We start from the raw sequence: 21,833 nt of genomic DNA on the forward strand, positions 1-21,833 counted from the left end.
ATTTTATATAGTAGTTAATTGGAGATAGCCTGTAAAACGTCCCCTCTGTTACTTTTGCAGTCATTATATGTTTTTTCAACTTAAGTAGTTTAAAAGCCAAATGAGGAATATACACAATCTTTTCATCTCATAATTTTCACAATTGTCTATTTGAAAAATAGCTTCTTTATTATGATAAAGTAATACTAGACATAGAAAATTTAGAAATGGAGAGTCCTTTAAAAATGAGAAAAAATTTACTGTCTAGATATAACCATAATTAAAATTTGATGCTTAGTCCTTCTCTCTTTATAGTTTGTTGTATCACTGGGATCAAAATATATGCACAAATTGCACTTTTTTCCCTTAATATTATATAATAGGAATTCACATATCATGCAAAAAGATAATATTTGGCTGCTGAATAATTCCATTCTTCCTTCCCCATAATTTATTTTATCAGTCTCTTATTTTAGCAAATTAAGATAAACAATAAGGTATATTTTACAGATGATGCTCACATATTTTTTTTTTTCTTTTGGATAGATTCTTGGAATTAGAATTATAGAATAAGGTATATAAATATTATTATTTTCCCAATATGTGCTAATAAGAGGAGAGTGAAAAAGTTGGCTTAAAGCTCAACATTCAGAAAACTAAGACCATGGCATATGGTCCCATCACCTCATGGCAAATAGATGGGGAAACATTGGAAACAGTGGCTGACTATTTTTCTGGGCTCCGAAATCACTGTGGATGGTGATTGCAGCCATGAAATTAAAAGACGCTTACTCCTTGGAAGAAAAGTTATGACCAACCTAGACAGCATATTAAAAAGCAGAGACATTACTTTGCCAACAAAGGTCCATCTAGTCAAGGCTATGGTTTTTCCAGAGGTCATGTATGGATGGGAGAGTTGGGCTATAAAGAAAGCTGAGGGCCGAAGAATTGATGCTTTTGAACTGTGGTGTTGGAGAAGACTCTTAACAGTCCCTTGGACTGGAAGCAGATCCAACCAGTCCATCCTGAAGGTGGTCAGTCCTGGGTGTTCATTGGAAGGACTGATGTTGAAGCTGAAACTCCAATACTTTGACCACCTCATGCGAAGAGCTGACTCATTTGAAAAAGCCCTGATGCTGGGAAGGATTGAGGGCAGGAGGAGAAGGGGATGACAAAGGATGAGATGGTTCGATGGCATCACTGACTCGATGGGCAGGGGTTTGGGTGGACTCTGGGAGTTGGTGATGGACAAGGAGGTCTGGCGTGCTGCAGTTCATAGAGTTGCAAAGAGTTGGACATGACTGAGTGACTGAACTGAACTGATGTGCTAATAAATCTGTTTCCATTAAGGTTGTACCAATGCTCACTTCCACCATCAGAAGAAGAGCACTAATTTATCTGATAACTAGGGATATTAAATGTGCTTTGATTCATATATTTGTCCTTAGGTTTTTCTGTGAATTATATGTACATTTCCTTCTTTGGCTCAATTACCTATTGTAGATTTAATTGATATTAGTTTTATTTTTTTGTTCTTTCCTTCCTTTTTTCTTTCTTTCTTTTCTTAATAAAAAGTCATCAGTTCAGATTTTTCATGGGATGAATCTTGAATAATTAAGTATATTATTTGTTAAGACACTACCTAGAAGGATCTTTCCACTCCCTCCAAAAGTAGTCTTATAGAGAGATTACATGGAGTTTCACTTTTAGAATTCTCTTTGATGACAAATATATTAATATTTCCTCTTACAGGTAGATTCCAAATGTGGCAGCTTTTAGCACCAACATGCTGGATGCTTCTTCTTGGACCTGTATATAGTTATCACAAGAAAGGAAGCACCACAAATCCTGAAGCTAACATGAATATTGTAAGTCATTCATTAAGGGAAAATATTTAAGATAGGTAATTATTAAGCTATTGTCATTTTAGGGCTTTCCTGGTGTCATTTTAGATATAACTGGTATGCTTGTCTAGTTTTTAAAAATTCTAAATTGACTAAATCTGTGTTTCCAACCTTTGTTCCTTGGCATAGCTGACTAACCAAAGAACTGAAAGACCTGACCCAAATTTGGGGCAGTAAGGCTCCCTCTGCTGGTGGTTTGAGCTACCATCTCATGGTGGTTTCTTGAGAAAGTTCACGAATTCCTATTGATGACCTTGTTAGAGAATCCTTGGGCTCTTCCTGAGGTTTTCTCTAGATCAGTTTCTCTGATTTATGAACTACATTCATGTACATTTTAAATTTAGTAAGCCAGATTTGGTTTGGGCTGCTTATAAACAGAAATATCTTAACATGCAGGAATTCATATCAGAAGGGGACTAGAACAAAGTGGAATGAAATAGATCTATGCAAACAACAAAAACAAACAAAAAAAAGACCAGAGACAAATGCTTACTATGTGCTTCATTCCAATGGAAAACATATTTCTTGTATACATTGTGTACCGTCATGTCCCAGCCCATACCCATTTGTATTAGAACTTTAAGAATAGAACTATCAATGATATAATTTTTCAAAAATATTTAGAGAGTGAACCTAAGTGCATTAATAATACCATGCCAAGAAAACTACCATGTATGATCACCACCTTACCTTACCAACACCTTGGCATGCATCTTCCTTTTAAAACCCTCCTCAAGTTATCCTGATTTTCCTGCTCTATTCTGTTCCAAAACGCAGATGAACAGTAGGTTGTGACTTAAAGTATTATATTGCAATGTGGGTAAAAATTTGGGCATTTTATCATGAAGGTATACATGTTTCTTTCCCCTTTTTAGAGCCAGATTATTTCCTACTGGGGATATCCTTATGAAACATATGACATTGTCACAGAAGATGGTTATATCCTCGGAATTTACAGGATTCCTCATGGAAGAGGATGTCCAAAAACAGGTAGGATTTATTTCATTATGAAAGGAATAATGCCTAAGGAGAGATTCCTGGATGTGCTGATAGCAGCAGGACAGCTGTGATTCTAAAATAGAGCCTATTCTCTTCTATTCCTCCTTCTAGTGGAAGAAAATCATCACCATCACCTCCACTCTTCCATTTCATTTGTATAATGCTGGAGTGTTTAAATCATTTTGGCATACACTATTTAGTCTTTCCTTTTCTCCATCATTTTGTCCTCTTTCTCAGCAAACACGGAAACAAAAGAAAATGTGGTCTTATTCTAGGAATACCCACTTTCCAGCTTTAAAACCAGAACTCTAGGGTCATGTTGATGCTTTTCTCCCCTCACTTTCTATATTCAGCCAATCACCAAGACTTACCAATTTTGCCTTCTAAATGTCTCTCTAATCTGAAAACTCTCAGTTTCAATGTCACTCAAGTCCAGGCCTAGACATTATCTTTATCTTTGACATTATCAGTTATCTTTCAGGCTACTGCAATAGCTTTCTCAGTGCTTTTATTTCATTTGTAATTAGTTCTCTACACAAGTCATTTGGATTTTATTTTTTACAGTAAACCTGACCCTATTAGTTATATACTTGATTGTAATTAAAGAGCCATTTCTAGGTCCCTGCAATACAGGTTAGTATCTGAGAGAAGACAGGATCCACTTGGCAAGAACTGTTTGCTTCTCTCATTTCTTACCGCCTTTTATTCTTTGGAGCTTTGTATAAACAAACTTTCCAATATCAGAAGGATTATTTGTTAGAAGATTAAAAAATATCTTACACAATCTAGATGGAACAGTGTTGCTCACTTTATAGAACCAACCGTTCCCTAAAATAACTCCATTACCTTTGGAAATACTCGTGAGAACTTTACTTGCCCGAACTTTCACCTTGTCCGTTCTGTCAGGTAGCTGCCAAAAAGCATGGAAGGAAAGCTGTCTCTACAATGAGTAGCTGCCTGAGGGCTCAGATTAGAGATGAACTATGGATTGTGACTGCACTTTGGTGGTATTTTAGCAGAATTAGTAACACCTCTTCCTTCTGTCTTTTTCTCAAAAGGTGGATTAATGGATATAGATTTTGGTCCTTGCTTCCAGATGGCTGAGGCTCTCTGAGAGTCCAGTCTCACCTACTCAATCTCAGGAAGCTGGTCGAGCCCCAAAGGGGACCTGTGGGAAAGCCCTGTGGTACCAACACAGCATCATAAACCATTTATGAAAGACAGAAATATCCTAGTCACTTCTCTTTCTCTTCTCAATGTTTTCAGCACCACTTCCCCATTTCCTTCCTTTTCTTTTCTCTTTCTTTAATCAAATTGTTCCAATTCTACATTGTGAGCAGAATTTTTACATCAAATGAACAGTTTTACCTTGTGTACATTTCACTTAAAACCTTGCATTTCACTTTCTGACAATGCACATTAACTAGCATAGTGCCTAGAATTCAGTGAAATATTCAACAAATGGCATTTTTATTGTCTTTGTTATTATCTTGGAAAAATATTAGCTTTGTAATCAGATGCTTTTTGAGAAATAAAATGTCATCAATGTGAAGGTAATTATTGTGACTGGACAAAATTATATTTTAATTCTAATTTAATTCTTATAACTACACCATAAGATCGCATTTTTTATTATCCCCCATTACAAAATAAGTTAACTAAGGCACAAAGAGGTGGATACATAGCAGAAGAGACTTCTGAAGGGGGCACTCTGACTCCAAAAGCTATTTAACAATTCAATGCTTTGGACATAATCCCAGTTTTACAAAGAGAAAAACAAGACATGGAGAAGATAAATAACTTGACCAGCTTCAGAAGTAGTTCTGCCTGGTGGTGCCAAATTTCCTTTCTTAATCTCTTTTTTGTATTACAGGGATTCAGAAAAGAGAATTTTCTTGTAGGCACCAAGGAAGTTCAGATAAAAAAAATTCTCATTCTCTGTGTTTTGCAGCGCCAAAGCCTGTTGTGTATTTGCAACATGGCTTAGTTGCATCTGCCAGTAACTGGATTTGCAACCTGCCCAACAACAGCTTGGCTTTCCTTCTGGCAGATGTGGGTTATGATGTGTGGCTGGGGAACAGCCGGGGAAATACTTGGTCCAGAAAACACTTGAAATTTTCACCCAAGTCACCAGAATACTGGGCCTTCAGGTAAGAAGAACACTACTAATGACTAACATGTGTACATTGCTCTTTTATATGGATGACTACCCTTTTGAATTTTCCCTTTTTGTCCAACTGGACATTGTGGAATCCACAAGATGGAAATAAACATACCTTCCTCTACCCAGGTTTTCTTCACAAGCTCTGAAGAAATGCCCTTATTATTGCACTGATAGTTGTTTTAAACACTCCACTTGGCCTATGTGTATGTAAAGTATATAAGAAAGAAAAAAAATCAAAATGCAAATTCCAGGACTATCACACTGTCAACGTGCAGTCCAGAAATTTACATGGTACGCTTAATGAAGAGGAATAATGACACTGATCAAGAAATGGGAACAGAAACAATGTTCTAGTTGAAAATCCTGAGAACCAGACATTCCGGTTAAGTCAAAATGAGCCAAGCACTTGAACAGAGATGACACTCCAATGTTTATTCACTGAGGAGTGAAGGAACTCTGTCCTCCATAGACTGAGGGTGCTGAAATCTCTCCATGGAGCCAACCTGCCAACAGCAGTCCCTGAGGGTGCTGTCTGTCTTAGAAGTTAGGCCAACTGAGTCACAGAAGCAAGCCTGGCATTTGTAGTGAAGCAAAGAACCATGCCTTAAAGGTCACTAAAGCTGCTTGTTCCTTGACCTCATTCCCACCTCACTCCTGGAAGCCATTTGTCATCCCCTAATTCCACATCCCAGGGCAGTTGTGTCATGGCACCATTGCAAATAGCATCATGATTCCCTGGATGAGTGTTTTCCCGACTACACACAGGAGAGAAAGCACCTGAGGCCTCTTTCCTGGAAATGTTGATTCAGTCTATCTGGGCTGAGGTCTGCAAGTCTCTTCACTTTTTATGTTTGTAAAATAAGCATTCCAGGTAATTTTTCTTTTCAAAGGAGTTTGGTAAATCTGCTATAGGATTAAGTGAAAAGCCTCTGTAGACTGGGCTGATCCTGGGAAAGATCCCAGCCCCTGATGCTGGGAAAGATCAAAGGCAAAAGCAGAAGCGGGTGGCAGAGCGTAAGATGGTTACATAGCATCACTAACTCAATGGACAGGAATTTGAGCAAACTCCAAGAGACAGTAGAGAACAGAGGAGCCTGGCATGCTGCAGACCAAGGGGACACAAAGACATGACTTAGCAACCAAACAACTACAACAACTCTGTAGGCTTTGCAAATCAGAGTTTTCAGTTTCTTAATACAAAGTTACTCTTGGATCAAGATGAGATCCTCAGAAGATGCCTGACATCATGTATTGATTCTAGTCTTACATTTAACAAAAGCTAAGCATCTAGATCTGCAACACATATATTTAAGTATTACAAGCCTAACAATGAGATGGATTTTTTTCTAATGCTGTTTTGTTTTGTTTTTTCCTTTGGCAGTTTGGATGAGATGGCTAAATATGACCTTCCAGCCACAATCAATTTTATCATAGAGAAAACCAGACAAGAGCAACTCTACTATGTGGGCCACTCCCAAGGCACCACCATTGGTGTGTTTGGGGCAGATGTGATCTGAGGGTGTCAGGAGATTTTCTTCATATTCATGAAAGGGGTCAGGATTTCTTCCCTCTGTGCAGTCTCTAGCTGTGGGGACTTTGAATTGGAAAAACATCACACCTGGCTGTCTTCTGAAGAGTAAATAAAGTGAGGATGACTAAGGGATTTTCCTGCCCCCTCAGGACTAAATTTGGAGATCGATGGAAAGACTGAAAGAAAGTCAATTATTTATTTATTCATTTGTGTACCCAGCAAACACTTGCCAGACACTGGGTTAGATACCAGGAAATCAAAGATAAATATGGTATACATCTTTCCCTTGAAGAGCTCACGGTCTAGTAAGGGAAACTAAAAAGAAAGCAGAGAATTACAAATCTCAGTGATCATATGCCACAATCAATGTGACTTTTAGTTAGTACCCAGTGGGTGCTAGGGTAGGCTAAATGTGGATGGGCCACGTTGGCAGTGCCATAAAACTCTCCACTCTCTTCTCTGTTCTCTTTTCAGCTAGAGACCTTGACAATGCTAACAGCATTTATACCAGGCATTTGAGAGCATTATCATCCATATTTTATAAATGGCTGAACTTAGGAGTCCTTTCTAATCATGATAATGCCATTAGAAACTCTACATATATATAAATCTAACCTTTGAAAGAATTATTCTATAAGTATTCTATTTTCCATGTTTACAGATAGAGAAAGCTGAGACTCACAAAGGGGGCGGGGGGGTAAGTTGCCCAAGTTTTCACACAGCTAGCAAATGGGAAACCAAAATTCTAGCTCAGTTTTGTCTGATACCAAAGACTATGCTCAAGCTAGAATGGCCGTTGGAGTTTACCTAGACATGCCTGACAACAGATATTTGAATCCTTTCTGTAATATTTTCTGTAAGTAGATTTGCATCCTTCAGAAACAGGAAACTCACTTTATTCTGAATTAGCCAGTTTCATCTTTGGAGATTTAAAAATCCTTGCCCCCAAATGGTACTTACTCTGAGTGTCTTTGTTTTCTTTTTTAATATAACTGCTTTTACTATCATTTAAAGTGAGTTAAGTAAAGATTGTTCTAAATCCATGAATTAGTATCTTCTTCCCTTTCAGCTTTCATAGCATTCTCCACTAATCCAGAGCTGGCTAAAAGGATTAAGATATTTTTTGCATTGGCTCCAGTCACAACCTTGAAATACACCCAAAGTCCTATGAAAAAATTTACAAATCTTTCCAGAAAAGCAGTCAAGGTATGTGACAACTTTTCCCCAGGTTTCAGTCTGTAGTAACTAAAACGATCTCTATTTCTACTGATTTCAAGAAAAGCCAACTTGAGACATAAAGTTTTGCCAAGTGGATCAGTGGTAAAGAGCCCGCCCACAATGCTGAAGACTCAGCTTTGATCCCTGGGTCAGGAAGATCCTCTGAAGAAGGAAATGGCTAACCCCATGAGTATTCTTGCCTGGAGAATTCCATGGACAGAGGAGCCCAGCAGGCTACAGTCCTAGGGGTCACACAGAGTCTGACACAACTGAGCATCTAGAAAGAATAAAATAGGTGCTTGTGGTACACACGTAGGTTTACTGATGATGCACAATTTTGCCAACTGAGTTCAGGATGCTCACTCTGATGCCATTCTACTCTACCATCTTCATTTTTTATTTAGAGGCTTCTCTCTCACATGATTCCTCAATCACAGATATGGCAAGAGCTGATTTGATTGATGGGCTGATTGATTGGTTTAATTTGTTCTTGTTGTTCAGTTGCTCAATCATGTCTGACTCTTTGCGACCCCATGGACTGCAGCACACCAGGCTTCCATGTTCTTCACCATCTTCTGGAGTTTTCTCAAACTCATGTCCATTGAGTCAGTGATGCCATCCAATCATCTCATCCTCTGTCATCCACTTCTCCTCCTGCCCTCAATCTTTCCCAGCATCAGGGTCTTTTCTAATGAATCAGCTCTTCTCATCAGGTGGCCAAAGTATTGGAGCTTCAGCTTCAGCTTCAATACTTCCGATGAATATTCAGGGTTGATTTCCTTTAGATTTGATCTCCTTGCAGTCCAAGTGACTCTCAAGAGTCTTCTCCAGCACCACAGTTCAAAAGCATCAGTGGTTTAATTTAGTAGGTTAAATTTCTCTCCAGTGCCCCCTACTGTATCAAGGAGAGTATGGTGTAGTATTTCAGACTGTATGGAGTCTGATGGCATGAATTTGAATCATAGGTAGCCGGGTGAATTTGGTTAAGACCTTAATTCTAGGAAATATTTTATTCATCTATTAACTGAGGATAATAGTAGTCTCTACTTGTAGGGCTGCTCTGAGGATTAAGTGAGTACATATATGTAAATCTCTTACACATTGTTAGCCTTCAATTAATTCCAGCTATTGTTATTGCTGTCATGATTTCCACAGAACACTAAAAGTCCAAAGTTGCCCACACTTTGTCAACACTGTTTGTCAATTCCTCAAAACCTAGGCAGTATCCTAGACCTCAGATGATTTCTGCCGGTTGCCAGCTAACTAAATGATTGTTTGCTCAATGAAGAGAATTGTTCTTTGTGAGTTGATGTGTTTTCCTGTTACACAGTAATAGGGGCTTCTCCCGTGACAGACAGAAGATGATTAGACTATTTAGTGATTTCAGTGAAAGCATACAAAAGTGAAAGAATTTTGATAGAAGCCAGGAGTTCTGATTGGTGAGAGATAAGCAAATTAGCACAAGGTGATTTAATTCCATATCTATACAACCAAGAAAGACTGTAGCAGCAAAACTACGGTAACAATGTGAAAAATGCTCACAGATCCCTCATAGTACATGGGCATCTTTTATCATAGAGATTTCAGTCCAACCTGGTCCTACATTATCAGGAAAACAGCATCAGACTTCTTGTTAAATTACTTCAGCATTCCCACAAAGTTAAGAGATATTTTGAGATGGTAGGATCTTCACATTCTCAATTTGCCCAATTCTGCTTCAACTTTCAAAATGTTTTGATCTACCTATAGTGTAGTGCAGTTCAATTCAATTTTGTAAAAAAAAAAATAAAAAAAAAAAAAAGATGATCTAGGAGCTACTGTTTCAAAAGTATGGCACCAGGAAACAGCTATGCCTATAAAGCTACTTTTCAGCTAATCGGCATGACTGAAAAGTGGGGCAATGTGTGAATGGTGGAAGACTTGACCAAGAAGAGAATAACAGACAGTTCATAGAAAGCAGCTATGTCATGTTAAAGAGTTTTGTTCTGTTGGTGATGGGAAGTCATTGAAGAATGTTGAACAGAGAAATGGATTGATTAGTTTTGTAGTTTTAGAAATATTACCTGTAAGGTGCATTAACTCTAAGAGAGAAGCTACCACATGTGACTAACTCACTAATTCCTAATAGAAATTCCAGCAAAATCATAATGATAGATCAAAGAAATTGCCAGACAAACTCAGAGAAAATGTTTCTAGGCATTGGAATCATGGAAGACTTCCTGGATGGCATTTCTGAGTTTGGGCTAAAGGACAAGATTTCAATTTACAATGTCTTGTAGAAAGTCTTTCCAAACTAAGAGGGAAACCTGAGCACCATTGAAGGGGTGAAGCTCAAGTCTTGGGAAATCACATGTAATTGACTTTATTTAGCTTTAAATTTGTGAAAGGTATGAGAAATAATATTGGAAATGTATGAATAGATTCTGTAGGAAATGTAGGAATATTGGAAATGTGGATTTAAATGCCAAGTTAAGAAGCTTGGGTTATATTCGATATATGGTGGGTGATCATGGGAGGTATTTACACAAAGGAATGACACGCATAATGCTCTTTTTAGAAAAATTCTCCTGGGGACGAAACGGAAGTGAATGAGGGTAAAATATATAAGAAGGGCAAAAGATGAGGGAAATGGTTATAGAATTATTGTTACACTTCAGTTGAGAAACCTAGCCAAGGTTGTGCTAAAGAAGACAAACTTTATAGGATTTGACAATGAAATGATAGGCATGGTATAAACTTTTAGAGAGTTAAGATTGTTGCTTTTGTTTTTGTTTTCTCTTCTCCTCTCCTATTAGCCAAACGTTGGTCTTCCAGTTTTTCTCATCAACAGTTGCTCTGTAAATAGTTCTAATTTTAGTGTGCCTGTGGGGAAGATGAGCTTAGGGTCTTTCTACTCTACCACCTTGCCTACTTTGCACTAGGTGTGTTTTAAATGTGATTTGTTATCTACACAGAAATTCTTAGTGCACATTGATTTTCTATTTTATAGTTGAGGAAATCCAGGATAATAGAAAAGTAAATACAAGACACAGTTTAGAATCAAACCAGGGTATCACTGACCCCCAAAACCCTAGCCATTTCCTATGGAGACTAGATTTTTAGGGGATGCTCCAAAAAAAACACTTCATCTAAAGGATCTTGGGAGAAAAAGCTTCAAGAGGTGAGTTGGGAGGACTACAAAGGCAAAGTTTAATGGGCTTTTTGGTTTCACTGAGGGCTAGTACTGAGCAGATGTCACCATGTCCAGCGCTTGACTGAATTACCACTCGTTTTCCACTTGACATTCACATCCATGAAATTTGATGGTGTCTTAAATCGATCTTGCAGGTATTATTCGGTGACAAGATGTTCTCTCCGCACACATTTTTTAACCAATTCATTGCCACCAAGGTATGCAACCGGAAGATATTTCATCGTATTTGCAGCAACTTTATATTTACTTTGAGCGGATTTGATCCGAAAAACTTAAACATGGTACGTGTAAGTAGTCAGACCCAGGAAAGCAATTGTTTTGTTGGACAGAGATAAGGAGAGTGCATTCTAAATTGCATGGAAACCACATTTCAAAGCCTTTTTGTCTCCTGGAATGTAACTAGCATGTTCATGGCTTCCAACCCAAGCTGAGAGTCCACCTGCTTGAGTAGGAGGATTTGAGGCGTCATTAAATATCTCTTGACTATATTCTTGGACCAGGAAAGAAAAAGTGCTTTGCCTGTTGTCTTTGACCACAGGATGTCCTCTGTGGGCTTTACACAGACACTTCCCTAGGCAGGAAAATAGAGGTGAGGGAAGAGAAAATTCTTAAAGATGGGCTTCTTTGCTTAGTTTGTCTTCACAGGATGTGGTCCATGTTTATTCTGAGAGAGAGAGATTGGGTCAGGTGAGAGAGGGAAAGAAAACAGATTCACTTGTGGTGTGATTACATGATTAGCCTTCAGGTAAGAAATAATCTTTTTACTTTGCAGAGTCGCTTAGATGTTTATTTTGCACAGAGCTCTGCGGGAACATCTGTTCAGACCATGCTGCACTGGGCCCAGGTATGTACTCCCACTTCCTGATATAACACACACGTATCTCTGCAAGATCCCTGAGGAGCACGTCTGGAGAGCTCACTCTGTGGGTTATGCCACTGTTGGGTGGATGCTTCTGGAATCAGATCAACTCATGTGGATGTTCTTTACTCTCATCTATTCTCCAGGTCCTCTGTGTATTCCCAGATATTCTGACTGAATTCTGATCTTCAGACTACTCCTAATTGTCTTGTCTAGTGTTTCCTCTATCGGGAAATCATTCACTCTAACAGAGCTATACATAACATGATAAATGCTATTCTAGAAAGATCTTTTTACCCTCTAACTAGGATATAGGCAATTTCAGAGTGTGGAAATACTGCCTAATTTAAAGGACATTGAATGTTAGAGAGGGTTTTAAATGGACTAAGGGTTTCTGTTTTTACTCTCCATTTAAGTTTTTTGTGTTACTATATTTCTCAGGATTTGGCAAGCTCAGCGATAAGTCAAATTCAGTTGGTATAGCTTTCTAAGCCACATATGTCAGTGTGTGTGTATGTGTGTGTGCACATGTACAAGTGGGGGAGGTCTAATATTTAATATTTAATTAAATATCTTAATTTTAAAATACTTTAAAAAGTTGAATAAGAATCTGAAATCCCTAGGAATCTGAATTTTAACTTACATCCTGATAAATTTCTTCCATGCTTTAAAGTTGACAATCACTGCTATAGATAGTCTTAAACACTAGTTGAAGATTTCTGAAATTCTTTGAAGAGTTCCACCCTCAAGAGATAAGTGTTCAAGTTCCTAAAGAAAGACAGGTATTCCAGATTTAGGACTTCCTACTGGTGAGGAGACAGGTAGATTCTGAAAGGCATAATTTTCCAGATAATACAACTTCGATTTCATATTCATTGAGCACTTACAATGTGTTCTTATTGTCCAGATATATATATCTCATTGTCTGTTATGAATTCTCCTACCAATCTTTCAATGAAACCATTGATATTCCCCACTCTAAAAACGTCATAGCCAATCCTTACCTCTCACAGTTGACTCTTCTTAAAGCTATCTCTTCTCTTTTGATAGAAAGTTCTCTTGAGAATAGAAATAAGTGGGTGGGGTGGGGAGATAAAATATTTGGTTATAAGTTACGTAGACAGCTAAAGCAAGGATGATGATAATGGCATGATGGTAACAATATCAATAAAGAGAGTGATTTCTTGACTGTTCCTAGGTGCCACATGCTTTTCATACATTACTTAATCTTCATAACCCTATAAGCAGAATGCTATTGTAATTTCCATTGCACAGATGAGAAAACAGGTTTAGAGAAGATGCATATACAGCCTGGATCACAGATTTAATAATCCATTAAGCCTGGATTAAAACTAGGTCTGTTTGATGCTAGAACCCAAGTTCCTAACTATATAGTACATTCTATTGCCTCTCATTGCTGAAAACCTACACAATTTCAACCATAGCAGACTACTGCCTCTGTGAATATAAATCACAATGGGAAACATTTCAAACAAAAAGTCAGAATGAAATCAGTTCATGTGAAAAAAATCAAGTTAAAAAAAACCTTTGGAGTAGTCTGAAAATAATTTAATGAAGTGCTTGAGGTAAAGGTAAAAATTATGTCTCCTCGATACAAATGGGTGGCATATAACCAGAAAAAGGAATCCCTAGAAGTATTAATGTTTCTATATTAAAATCTGAAGTCCAAAACTTAAAATAACAAAAGGGCACACACAGTGTCTCAGACACTCAGCCTGTGGCCATGTTATTGACAACATGTCAGGCTGCTTGGCCATATAGACAGAAGACAGACAGACACTATACCTCAGAACGCCTTGAAGGAGTTCTTTGAGTGAGCATTCCTTTCAAAGGTAGCAAAAATGTTTAAGAATAAGGAATATAGTCATAATATCGTAGACCATCTGATACAATAACAAGGTATAAAGTTTAATAATAGTAGCAGTCATTTTTTAATGTATAGCTAGTGTCTTTCAAAAAATATTAAAATTCTTGAAGCCAAGATGTTCAAGAATCAATGTAGCATCTTTTAAAACACGTCTATGTACACAGCATAGAATTTATTTAAAGGCATCACTGCTCAAAGATTTTCATTGGAAAAGTATAAAAGGGAAGAAAAGATAGTCCCATGAGTTTGTATCAATTTTTATCATTTTTATTATTTCACTTATTAAACTTTGACTTTTAGCTCATGTGCTGAAGCATGGGACGTTATGTCAATCTTTTTTGTATATTTTTTGCTTACTGTCTTTACATGTATGTTGTTTTCGTATATCATTTTAAAGTGCTTATTATTTGTATCTTTTTATAGGCTGTTAATTCTGGTCGCTTCCAAGCTTTTGATTGGGGAAACCCTGATCAGAATATGAAGCACTTCCACCAGGTACAATAACAATAATCACCAATTGCATACTGCAAATGAAATTTGTAAAAATAGTATCTACTCATCAAGCACCTACTAACTATGCTGTATTCACTATGCCAGATACTTTGTATAGATCAGATGCTATTGGGGGGGAACTTACCACTTGCCATATCATTGTTTTTGATTCTCAGCATGACCTTCCCAGATAAATATTAGGTTAGGTAAATTGTCTCTATTTTTCCAGAAGCTCAGAGAGGTTAGGTGAATTGTCAGAAATTATTTAGCTAGTAAAGAACCAGAATACCACCCAGGGTTCCTGGATCAAAAGTCCATTCTTCTTCTGTTACACTTACTCCTTCTCAAAAAAACAGAAACTCTCAGCACTTAAGACCATATTTTTAAAGAAAGAATTAAAAATGCACAATTTTATTTATAAAGCATATTCTCTGGCTTCTTATCCATCCCTCATAAATGAACCTCATAAAACAAACTAACATTATCCTAATCAGTTTTTGGATGTCATTTACTGCTCATTCAAAAACAATTATGAATGATTAAAGATATTCCAGACAGGATTATCACCTTTAGAAAAAAGCAATGCTGTTTGCCACATAATGATATTTCCATTTATATCTTGACATTATATATGAAAACTTTCCTTTGCGAAAAAACTCCATATTAAAGTGTTTAGGCATTGTTGTTAATTTTTCCAGTATTTAAGGAAATCCAATGATGGCTTCAGTTTCTGGCTAATAGACAGAGCTCAAATTAAACAAGTAGGCAACAAAGATATGTGGATTTTTTTCAAATCAAGCATGTGGAAATTTGGAGATTTTTTAAAGCAATTTCACTGTTACCATAATAACTATGATAGTGAAAATGCATAACTTCAAGTAGTGTAAAAAATCTGATTTTCCCCTAAACTGCTATAGTTGTATGTGTGTGGAGAGGTGCGTGCCCACACACACAAACTCACATACTGTGTCAGAGTGCTATTTACTCTTGTGATTAACATCTCCTTGTACTAGCAAGAGTATGTAGTTGCTTTAGGAAAAGCTTTTTAGGTGATGACCTTACCCTATAAAACTCAAATACCTACTTGGATGAAAGCTGAATCACAGGTATTAACTCCATCATTGTGCTCATAGATTCTATCAAAATACATGGCAGTTAAGGTTCAATTATGGATCTTTTGCTTGGAACTTTAGGGAGGAAAAGAAAACTTAGGCTGTAAACAATATATAAGTTTTAACAATTAACAACCTTTGTCACAACTATAAGTAATATCATCATAAGTTAGACAGGTGTAATTACCAATATAATCACCAATCCTGTATTACTAAAAAAAAAAGTGAAAAAAGAAAATTTTCCAGGCCAAAAGCTACCACGTATCATTTGGATCCTGATCTGGATGTTCATTTTTGTTTTGACATCTTCTGGGCTTCCCAGTTCATTCTGAGTATGGTGTTAAATTACTGCAGTCAATGTATTTTGATTTCAGGAGCTCCTTAGATAAACTTGTGCCTTAAAGCTTGCTAATATTTTTGCTTCCTCTGTGCTGTGTTGTTTTTCCATTCTTTATCTCTCTCTATCCTTGCCTCTGAATATTTATGCCTTGTATTTTTCTATTTAGAACACTACCAAGTCAGGAAAAGCAAGCCTCTTTCTTCAGTTGCACTTGGCATTGAGTGCACCAGGCTTTCCTTAGCCCACCGTTCCCTTGCATGCAGTTAGTTCTAATCTTCACTGATTTCCTTCTTTGCCCTTCACATTGTCTTCTCATGGCTACACATTCCTATTTACCACTTGCTTCTAAGCCCAGATCCAAGGTCTCCCAGTATTATGATGTAGGGACTTATACTTAAGATATTTGCTATTGCAAAGACCCATCTACTGATGGTGACATGTGGAATGGCTATACCAGTGCTCTGCCTGCCGATCACTCTAAGAGAACTCACGGTGTAGTTACCGAGTCAGAGGTCTCCCCAGGCACATTTCTAGTCTTAGAAACCTCCTCCTGGCCAAAGTTACTGTTTTCTAAGAATTTATAACTTGGTCCATGTTACCTTTTCTTCTTAGTCTTGCTGCTGAAATTACCTATGGTGCATTAATCACCTTTGGCTACCATAAAAAAAATCCTATAGACTGAGTGGCTTAAACAACAGAAATTTATTTCTAACAGTTCTGGAAGCTGGAAGTTCAAGAGCAGGGGTGCCAGCATGGTCAGGTTCTAGTGAGGGCTTTCTTACTGGATTGCAGACAGCCTCCTTCTCCATGTATGTCCACATAGCCTTTCCTCTTTGTCTCTGGTTGAAGAGAGAGGTCTCTCTCTCTCTCTCTCTCTCTCTCTATCACTGCCCCTTCCTATAAGGCCACCAATCCTGTTGGATTAGGATCCAAACCTTATAACCTCATTTAACCTTAATTACTTCCTAAAAGCATTTTCTCTAAATACAATCACCTTGGGGTTAAGGTTTCAACATATGAATTTGCAGGGAACACAATTTAGTCCATAGAATATGTAGATCTTTATAATGCAAGTAGTAAAAATCACTCTATTTTAAATTTTGTAAAAATATGGTTTGGTTTTACTGAAATAAGAAGTATAATGGTAAACTCACAATAGCCACGAATATACACAATCATCAGGTTCTCCCTTTCTCCCTGTCACTCTCTCTCAATTCTGCTTGCATATGCTGCTTGCATTTTCAGACTGTTTTTAAGATAGTAGTACAACAGTTAATGTATGTACGTAACATACAGTAACATTTAGAACATATAGAACTTGCTTAACAACTGATAATTGATGTTTCTTCTATAATATGATTTTCTGTGAAAACAATTTTTCTCTCTCCTCATTTTTTTTTAGCTTACACCTCCTCTATACAATGTTTCTAATATGGAAGTTCCAACAGCAGTGTGGAGTGGTGGACAGGACTGCGTGGCTGATCTCAAAGATGTTGAGAATTTGCTCCCTACAATTACCAAGCTCATTTATTACAAGTCAATTCCACACTACAATCATGTGGATTTTTACCTTGGACAGGATGCACCCCGTGAAATTTACCAAGACCTAATTAGAATGATGGAGGAATAGTTGTAAAATTAAATACACTTTCCTTTCCCTAAGGAAGTGGATTTTAGTCATAAGAATGTGGTACACAGACTCTAGGTAACCCCACCAATAATTTGTGGTCCACCCAGGAACCACAAATTTGTGTAATCCTTTCCCGTTGAGTGTGGGAGGGACCTGAGACTTGCTTCCAGACAGGAGAATTGGCAAAGGTGATGGGATGTCATCCCCTAATTGCAGTCTATTATATAAGAATCCATCTTACAAACTAGAGCAAGAGATTCTCCTTGTTGGCTTAATAAGGCTAACAAATGTGGGAAGGAACCATATGTGGCTTCTAGGATCTGCAGGTGGCCTCCAGCTGATAACTTGCAAAGAATTGGGACTCTCAGTCATATGAGAAAATGGATTCTGCCTAAAATCTGAATGAGCTTGGGAGTCCATTCTTTCCTAGCTTGGCCTCTTGTTGAGAAAGCAGTCTATCTAACACCTGGATTTCAGCCTGAGAACCAGTGAGACCCAGAGCAGAGGACCTAACTATGCCATACCTGAACTACTGACCCACAGAAAGTGATATAATAAATATTGTTTTAAATCACTAAATTTGTGGTCATTTGCTATCAGCAGTGGCAAACTACTACTGTTATTATTAATAATGAACTATTATCATTACCTCTATCATTATTTTTTCCTTGGTTAGACGCTGGAGAAATCCTGTTTCTTATTTCATTATTTTTCTCTGTCTTATTTTTCTTCTCATGATGAACTGAGTTGAATATTTCTTGTTATGCAGATCTGCTAGTGATTCATTCTTGCAGTGTAATACCATATTCTCTTATTGTGGTAAGGACACTTAACGTAAAATTTACCCTCTTAATATGTTTTTAGTGTATTTTTAAGTGGGTCACCTACCCAGGGGTGTGGGTTTTGATTATACCACATCTTCACTCCTTCCTGTCTTGTTGTTCCTTTTTTTATATCTTTAACTGTGGAAAATATTTTCTGATAGTCCTCAGGTCATTCCCATCGATAGTTGCTTTGTAAATAGTTGTACTTTTGATGTGCTCATGGGAGGAGGGGAGCTCAGTTCTCCCTACTCTGCTATCTTGATCACTTTCCCTACACCAATTTTTAAAATCTATTTTGCATTGGAGTATAACCAATTAACAATGTTGTGACAATTTCAGGTGTTCAGCTAAAGGACTCAGCTATACATATACATATATCCCTTCTCCCCCAGACTCCCCTCGCATTCAGGCTACCACATAACATTGACCAGGTCCTTGTTGGCTATCCATTTTAATTATAGCAGTGTGTACACAACATTACATCTCTTAATCAGGTAGGATTTTCTTGTTTTTATTCCTACATCTTAAAAATATTCTATCTTAATTTATAATTTATTTTCAGTAGGAGCCTCAAGGTACATCACCACCATTCTCATCAATCATATCAATTTAAAATTTTTGGTTTGAATTACATGTTCAGGAATCTGAACTAGCAACTTCCAGAGGGGAGAACATTTTAATATGGAACCATTTTTCAGTTCCACTATAAGGCTTCTGTGCACAGGACTTGGGGAGTCAGAGTCTCCTTGGTGACATCATGTCTTTGTAATCCTTACCAGTTATTAATATAAAAAATTTACCCTGCACCTCTTGTGTGTTCCTTGGTAGCTCTGATGATAAAGAATCTTCCCGCAATGCAGGAGCTCTGGGTTTGATCCCTGGGTTAGGAAGATCTCCTGAAGAAGAGAATGGCTACCCACTCCAGTATTCTGGCCTGGAAAATTGTATGGACTGTACAGTCCATGGGGCTGCAAAGTATTGGACATGACTGAGAGACTTTCACACACACACACAGTATTTATTTAGCACTTTTTAGCTTATTTGGCATTTATCAAAGGCATAGCCAAAGATGTCTATTCCTGTCCCTGTCTCTGTGATATGGTACTATGCTTATCTTATTTTAAGGAAGACCATTGATGCTCAGAAGACTTAAATACTAACTCAGGCAAATATTTAAGAATAACAATAAAAATCTGGATCTTGAGTGCAGAGTTATTGAGATCCAAATTCTAGCTCTTGCAACTTCCTGGTACTGTTCCCCTAAAGATGTAGATGAGGAAATCCAATACAGATTGTCCTGGTCAGGGAAGGTCCTGCTTATTAGAGAATTTCTGAGGCTTTGTACAGTGGGTAAGGGCAGAATTTAATACATGTTTTTACTTAAGGGAAAAGTCTATAAAGTAAACAGAGGGCTTCCCTGGTGCTCAGTGGTAAAGAATCTGTCTGCCAGTGCAGGAGATATGGGTTCAACCCCTGATCAGGAAAGGTCCCAGATGCTATGGAGCAACTAAACCCAGGCACCACAACTATTGAATCTGGGTTCTGGAGCCCAGGAGCCACAACTACTGAAGGCTGCACACACTAGAGCTCACGTTCTGCAACAAGAGAAGCCACCACAATGAGAAGCCCACACATCGCAACCAGAGAGTAGCCCCCACTCCCTGCAACTAAAGAACAGCGCGTGCAGCAATGAGGACACAGCATTTATTTATTTATTTAAATAAAACTTAAAATTAAACAGGAAGACTAAAGCAAAATCACCAGAGAACAGAAAGGGAGTGGCTGAACCAGAAACAAGGACAGGGTATAAGATGGGTAATGTTCAGACAGAGCAGGAGTGTGGGTGACTAAGTGAAACAGGCTACCCAGGTTCTGAGTCAAAATTAGGTTGGCACAGAATGAAGCCAGATCTGGCAGCCTGGTTGGTATTTACCTGCCAATGTGTTGACAGGTGTGTTGTGGTAGTTTTTCCATAGTCACACTTTCAGGTAGCAATCACTTGACCCTACCCAATGTAACTCATCTCCATGAAGCCCTGTCTTGCAACACTGAGAATTACCCAACCCTCAACATAACAATCTGCCTTTCCACATTTAGTTGAGTCAGAAATTTGTGGAAGTCACTACTCTTTGTAAGAAAAGGCCTTCCCTTCATCTTCATACCTGAGATTGCTTAAATCAGGCTGAACATTTCACACTTTTTTCCACACCTTCCAGATCCAGTCCTTTCAGTGTTGATTCAAAATATTGTGTCCTGCACACCAATGGGATGTTACATGGATACATTTGGCTCAGTGGAATGAACTAGTTCTGTTAGTCCTTCCTTTAAAGGACATCAAGGATAATACCAGTAGTTATGAAGAGCATCATAACAAAAATCATTCTCATTTCTATACCATATTGTGTTCTATTCAAAGTGCTTTCAGAGCCGTAATTACCTTTCATTTTTTGATTGAAAGGTAACAAGGAATGGTTATGGATAGTGCTCATGTTGGGCTTTCCCAGTGGTTAAGTGGTAAAGAATCCACCTGCAATGCTAGAGATGAAGGTTCGAGCCCTGGGTCAGGAAGGAGAAGCAAATGGCAACTCACTCCAGCATTCTTGTCTTGGAAATCCCATGGACAGAGGAGCCTGGCAGGCTACAGTCCATGGAGTTGCAAAAGAGTTTGACATGACTTAGCAACTAAACAGCAACAAATACTCATGTTAGCATTAGATATTGAAAGTTCCAGGGCCAACTCCACAATTGATTAGCCACATGACACCAAAAATATCATGTACCATTGGCTCCAGCAATTTCCTTTTCTACAAAATAGTGACATTCTTTCTTATCTATATCATCTGCTGTCATGGATACCAAAGATGTATTAATACATGAAGCATATTTGTAAAGCACAGCACTTAAGCAGAGGCCCTGAAGTCACATTGCTTAGGTTCGGTTCCTAGCCCTATTATTATCTTTATATCCATAGACAAGTTAATGAATCACTTTAATCACATTTGCCTATCTGTGAAATGGAAATAATATTTGTTGTTGTTTAGTTACTGCATTGTGTTTGAATATTTGGCGGGGGGAGGGGGGGGCGGCTGCAGCCCTCCAGGCCTCTCTGTACATGGGATTTCCCAGGCAAGAACACTGCAGTGGGTTGCCAATTTCTTCTCCAGGGGCCCTTCCCAACCCAGAAATAGAACCCACGTCTCCTGCATTAGCAGGCAGATTCTTCACCACTGATCCACCAGAGAAGCCCAGAGACAACATTAGTACCTCTATTATTGAGTTGTAATGAGATAATGCATTAAAAGAATTTAACACAATGCCAGTTACATAGAAAGGGATTAATAAATATTATTTATAAAATGCTGGGAAAGAGCACTTCCCTGGTGGCTCATATGGTAAAGAATCTGCTTGCAGTGCAAGACATCTGGCTTCGATCCTTGGGTCGGGAAGATCCCCTGGAGAAGAGAATGGCAAACTACTCCAGAATTCTTGCCTAGAAAATTCCACAAACAGAGGAGGCTGGGGGGGTATAGTCCATAGTGTTGCAAAGAGTCATACACAACTGAGCGAATTTCACTCACTCATATAAAGATAATTGATATCTTTAATTTTGACCAAATTCCCATATGGAAAATAGAAATCTTAATTTACATAGGAATTAAGTATACTGAGACATTAAATGACATATGCAAAATCCTATTTT

The 21,833-nt window shown here is 37.9% G+C and overlaps 1 protein-coding gene across 2 annotated transcripts; it reads left to right on the plus strand.

Annotated features, from left to right (window-relative positions):
- The first annotated feature begins 1,742 nt into the window (after positions 1-1,742).
- Positions 1,743-17,309, plus strand: LOC133070703 (lipase member K). Of its 2 annotated transcripts, none has more exons than XM_061163095.1 (9): positions 1,743-1,847; positions 2,759-2,873; positions 4,834-5,032; positions 6,428-6,537; positions 7,647-7,783; positions 11,123-11,269; positions 11,761-11,832; positions 14,159-14,230; positions 17,082-17,309. In XM_061163095.1, the coding sequence occupies exons 1-9, from the start codon at positions 1,743-1,745 to the stop codon at positions 17,307-17,309; spliced, it is 1,185 nt and encodes a 394-aa protein (XP_061019078.1). The 2 variants fall into 2 exon arrangements, with proteins under 2 accessions (XP_061019078.1, XP_061019080.1); XM_061163097.1 differs by having other exon boundaries at positions 4,933-5,032.
- The last annotated feature ends 4,524 nt before the right edge of the window (positions 17,310-21,833 follow it).

Source organism: Dama dama, chromosome 15 (assembly GCF_033118175.1).
Source record: "Dama dama isolate Ldn47 chromosome 15, ASM3311817v1, whole genome shotgun sequence".
In the NCBI taxonomy this organism is placed as follows: Eukaryota; Metazoa; Chordata; class Mammalia; order Artiodactyla; family Cervidae; genus Dama; species Dama dama.

Excerpts from the sequence above, each read along its gene's own strand:
- LOC133070703 (XM_061163095.1), top strand. The coding sequence starts at position 1,743 with ATGTGGCAGCTTTTAGCACCAACATGCTGGATGCTTCTTCTTGGACCT. Across the intron at positions 5,033-6,427 it reads CCAGAATACTGGGCCTTCAG|TTTGGATGAGATGGCTAAAT; the intron begins GTAAGAAGAACA and ends TTCCTTTGGCAG. Across the intron at positions 14,231-17,081 it reads ATATGAAGCACTTCCACCAG|CTTACACCTCCTCTATACAA; the intron begins GTACAATAACAA and ends ATTTTTTTTTAG.